We start from the raw sequence: 5,000 nt of genomic DNA, 5'->3' as shown, positions 1-5,000 counted from the left end.
TGTCACTCTGGAGAGAGGGAGGGGGGGAGAGAGAGGGAGGGAGGGGGAGGAGAGAGAGGGAGAGAGAGCGTCTCAGGACTATGGATGGAAAGCTTTCTCACGCACTTTGCAACAAAAAAAAAAAGAGTCATTATTGCATTTCCATATAAATGGAGATTGATATTTGACCTTTTACCCACCCCACCCTAAGAACATTTTATTATCCAAGGACCTTACAAGTGACAGAGCTCGGTAGCTACTAAGACTACTAAACCAGTAGCCAAAGCAATTCAACATACGCCAACATAAGACTTATCCCATACAGGGATGATATACTGTGTGCGCTGTAGCCAAGAATGGAACAGTTGGCTAGAGTGGGTATACAGTACGAGGCTAACAAAACCAATAGTGATTGATCCAACAGGTGTCGGTACCGTTTCAATCCCCAGAGCTCTCATCTGGTCCGCTCTCTTCTCTGCTATGGACAGGAACTTCTTTGGGTCCGACAGGGCGTCCACGATGGCTAGAGAGAAGACAGGAGATTCATCAATAAGCTGGACTGTACTAGGACGATACCGGGCATCGCGATACTCGTCGGTATCGTGGCGAGGAAACAAAACACAAAGCGGATTTAACGTCTTTATGTTGTTATCCAGAGTCACGTGTATTTATCTTCCAAGCTATAGCAATATTTGACATGCTGCAGGTTTTTAAAGGACCGAAGAGTTTGGTCTACTTCGTGTTTTTCAGTTTCGCCATTTGAAGAAAACACTGGTATCGTCACAGACCTAGACCACACAGGAAAAGACTAACGTGCTGTCATGTCCAAGTTGACGTACTTGGAGAAGTCTGATAACTCCCAATGAGCTTCCGGCGTCGTTCAAAGACTAAAACACAGTCAATACCCAGAAAGACACGCAAAGAAGACAATACTGTAACGTATACCTGGGCAGGTATACGTTTGAGTACATACTACTGCAAAAGACGGAAAATGACGCCGGCTCTATTTGGATACGGAACATTCACGCATCCTTTCAACACGGCTTATGGGTTGTCGTCATAACGACTGCCTGGGCCATGCCCCCTGGGATTGGCTTAACGACTAGTCAATCTTGTGTATCTCCATGCCGGCGTCTGTCTAGAAGTGGCTATTACACTGGCTCTGCTACCATCATCATTTGCTCTGTGTCATTACTTCTGATGTAGAATACACTGTTGGGCTGGACACCCAAAGGGAAGGAAGGAAGGAAGGAAGGAAGGAGGGAGTGAAGGAGGGACACCCAGCTTGTGCTCTTCCCTCCGTCTCTCCTCCTCTTCTTCTCCCTCTCCTCTCCTGTCTTCCCTCTCCCCAGATCCTTCTGCATCCACTTCAGCATCTACTATGAATACATTGAATGCAGATATAAATTGGACCTTGTGTGTGTGGTATGAAAAAGAGAGAAAGGACCAGCTGAGGAAGGGACAATGGAAGCTCATATTCCCAGCACACACACACACACACACACACACACACACACACACACACACACACACACACACACACACACACACACACACACACACACACACACACACACACACATTCAGTATGGGCTAATAAGGTCTCCATACTCAAGTGTTTATAACTGAATAATATAGAGGTCAATAAAGTTCAGTAGGGCACATCTGTATTGTATTTAGGCCAATAGGGGTTCACACACACACACACGTTATGTTCTTCTATCCTCGTGGGGACCTACAATTAATTTACATTCAAAATCCTATTTTCCCTAACCGCTAACCCTAACCCTAAACCTTACCATAACCCTAAACCTAATCCATTACCCTAATTCTAACCCCAATTGTAACCCTAAACCTAACCCCTAAGCTTAAAATAGCTTTTGTCCTAATGGGGATGTGGGAAAAGTCCCCACGAGGGAGAATTTTCCTTATTTTACTATCCTTGTGGGGGCATTTGAGGATTTTAGGTCCCCAGAAAGATAGAAGAACCAAGCCCCACACACACAAACACACAGCGTCTTCTGCCCCTAACCCACGTCTTTGTATTAGCAAGGGAGTGTGTGTCAGTGTGTGTCTCCTCACCTCCGAAGCCTTCGGGTACGTAGGTCTTGAGTACTATGTTACAGAAGACAGTGGGTAAAGACAGAGGCTTGTTCCCTTCGTTGCGTAGAGAGATGTGTCTGTATCCTGCCTGTAGACCCTCCAATGGTAGAATCCTCTGACCTATCAGCTTATTATTGTCATCATACACAGCTATGCGCAGCACAGCCAGGTCTGGTAAAATCACCTGGGTGAGAGAGAGGAGGGGAGAGAGAGAGATGGGGAGAGAGAGGGAGAGGGAGAGGGGCGAGAGAGAGGGGAGAGAGAGAGGTGAGAGAGAGAGAGAGAGGGGGAGAGATAGTGAGAGAGAGAGAGAGGGGGGAGTGGAGGAAGGGAAATAGGGAAAGTGGGAGGGGGAGAGAGAGAGAGAGAGAGAGAGAGAGAGAGAGAGAGAGAGATAGTGATAGAGCGAGATGGAGGGGAGGAGAGAATGAGGGAGGGATAGAGAGAGGCGGAGAGAGAGGGAGGGTGGGAAATAGGGAAAATGGGAGGGGGGAGAAAGAGAGGGGGAGAGAGAGAGAGAGAGAGATAGCGAGAGAGCGAGACGGAGGGGAGGAGAGTGGGAGGGAGGGATAGAGAGAGAGAGATAGTAAGAGAGCGAGACGGAGGGGAGGAGAGAATGAGGGAGGGATAGAGAGAGGGGGAGAGAGAGAGAGGGGGAGAGAGAGGGAAGGAAATAGGGAAAGTGGGAGGGGGGAGAAAGAGAGGGAGAGAGAGAGATAGTGAGAGAGCGAGACGGAGGGGAGGAGAGTGGGAGGGAGGGATAGAGAGAGGCGGAGAGAGAGGGAGGGTGGGAAATAGGGAAAGTGGGAGGGGGGAGAAAGACAGGGGGAGAGAGAGAGAGAGATAGCGAGAGAGCGAGACGGAGGGGAGGAGAGTGGGAGGGAGGGATAGAGAGAGAGAGTTCAGATGAATTCCTTCTTCACTATAATGAATCAGAGTATATACAGTAGAAACATGTTATGAGGACTGGATTTTCATTCAGCACTTTCTATAAGAGGCACACACACACACACACACACACACACACACACACACACACACACACACACACACACACACACACACACACACACACACACACACACACACACACACACACACACACACACACACACACACACACACACACACACACAGTGTGAGAGACATTCGCAGACGGATACAGAACAGAGATGATTATAGTATATACCCAGCAGTGATGATAACATACTGTAACTAGGCTTTATACTGTGTATGTTTAGAACAATAGCCCATAGACAAGGACATTACAGAACCATCAACTCATCTGCAAGCACACACACACACACACACATCCAGGGAATGGGTGTGTGTGTGTGTGTGTGTGTGTGTGTGTGTGTGTGTGTGTGTGTGTGTGTGTGTGCGCGCGTAGAATGGCCTTGCATTTGGAGATAAGAGAAGAGCGAGGGAAAGAGAGGGATGAATAATAATGGGAGGAGAAAGAAGGTGAGAGATAAAGGAGAAGAACAGTCAAGAAATGGGTATAACCTGTGTGTGTGTGTGTGTGTGTGTGTGTGTGTGCATGTCTAAACATGTGTAATTGTCTGTGTATAAGTGCGTGCAACTCTGAATGTATTTTTCCAGCACCGTGTGAGATGGCCCTCCTGATGACAGTGTGTGTGTGTGTGTGTGTGTGTGTACGTCTCCCGAAGCACTGCGGCAGCAGGCTGTGATTGATGGTGTGTGTTGGAGCTGGAGTCACAGTCATGGCTGAGAGACTTCTTATTCTGCTGAGAGCAGCACTATCACACACACACACACACACACACACGCCCGCGCACAAGCGCACGACCAGCCAGTCTCCCCCCTCACATTCGTACTCCCCCCCTCCCCGTTCTATTGTTCTCCACGTCCTTCTCGCTCTCCGTTCTCCCTTTCTCCTCCATCTCTCCTTTATTCTTTCTCCTTTTGTTTCTTTTCTTCATTTTTCCTTCTCTCCCTGGTTCGCTCCTTTACCCTCCTACTCTTTCTCTCTCTCTCCCTCTTATCCCCATTCTGTCGCTCAGTGCACTGTATATCTGTACCCTTCTCTTCCTCTATTTGCTCTCTTCTCTCTCTCTCTCTCTCTTTGTCCTGCCATCTCTCTCATAGTATGCATCTGTTCCCCCTTCTTCCCCCGCTCCTCTCTTTCTCTGCAGTAAAGACACACTGAGTAGTTCTGAGTACCACATGGTACATCAGCTCCACCCCAATCAACTCTCCCTCCCTCCCTCCCTCCCTCCCTCCCTCCCTCCCTCCCTCCCTCCCTCCGGTGTTCAGCTCCAAGACAGTACCTACCAGTAAACCGCCATGCACCTCTGAACTATTTGTTCTCTCTACCCTCCTCTTCCATGCTTCGCGCCGCTCCTCCTTCTCTTCCACCCCCCTGTCATCTCCCGTCCCCGCTCCTCTTCCCTCCCGTCTGTCCCCTCTGTCGCCTTCCCTCCCTCTCTTTTCCTCTCCCATCCCTCCGCCCTCGCCTCCTCCGTACCTTCCGGAAGACGAACGGTTCTTCGTTGTAGGCGGGGTTCAGGCCGTTGTTCATCACCATGCGCGTGCGGAACTCTTTGCGGATGGTGTCCGTGGGCAGCCCGTACATGTCCACCTCCACGTAGGTCCCAATCTTCTTATCAGACAGGAACTGACCAGAGAACACCTGGGAGCAGGTACATCCAGTTAAACAACAATACAACAGAATACAATAAAATACATATTTAAAAAATGTGTTTCACTTTTTTTGGGCCATTACTTTTTTCTCTCTCACACAAGCGAGATTCAGGTTTCTCTAATCTTCGCAGCACATCTATTTCCTCTCTTGGATTCTTCTTTATATAGTGATTATGTGCAGATAAACTACAACACACGCCAACTACCTCCATCTCCCTCTCTGTCCTGTGAACTTTGAACCCCATAACCTCGTA

The 5,000-nt window shown here is 48.7% G+C and overlaps 1 protein-coding gene across 5 annotated transcripts in view; it reads right to left on the bottom strand.

Annotated features, from left to right (window-relative positions):
* LOC129817200 (1-phosphatidylinositol 4,5-bisphosphate phosphodiesterase beta-4-like) overlaps positions 1–5,000 on the bottom strand; it is a 147,499-nt gene that overhangs the window by 15,158 nt on the left and 127,341 nt on the right. For all 5 annotated transcript variants that reach the window (XM_055872205.1, XM_055872204.1, XM_055872207.1 and 2 more), the window contains 4 exons: positions 4,571–4,735; positions 2,062–2,266; positions 414–502; positions 1–7 (listed from right to left, as the gene is read on the bottom strand). The exon at positions 1–7 is cut by the window's left edge and continues 147 nt beyond it. In XM_055872205.1, coding sequence (XP_055728180.1) covers positions 1–7; positions 414–502; positions 2,062–2,266; positions 4,571–4,735 — 466 coding nt within the window. The remainder of the gene's footprint in view (positions 8–413; positions 503–2,061; positions 2,267–4,570; positions 4,736–5,000) is intronic.

This window comes from Salvelinus fontinalis, chromosome 20 (assembly GCF_029448725.1).
Source record: "Salvelinus fontinalis isolate EN_2023a chromosome 20, ASM2944872v1, whole genome shotgun sequence".
NCBI classification, from domain to species: Eukaryota; Metazoa; Chordata; class Actinopteri; order Salmoniformes; family Salmonidae; genus Salvelinus; species Salvelinus fontinalis.
Note: the sequence above shows the minus strand (reverse complement) of the source record. Positions and strands in the feature narration are given on the sequence as shown.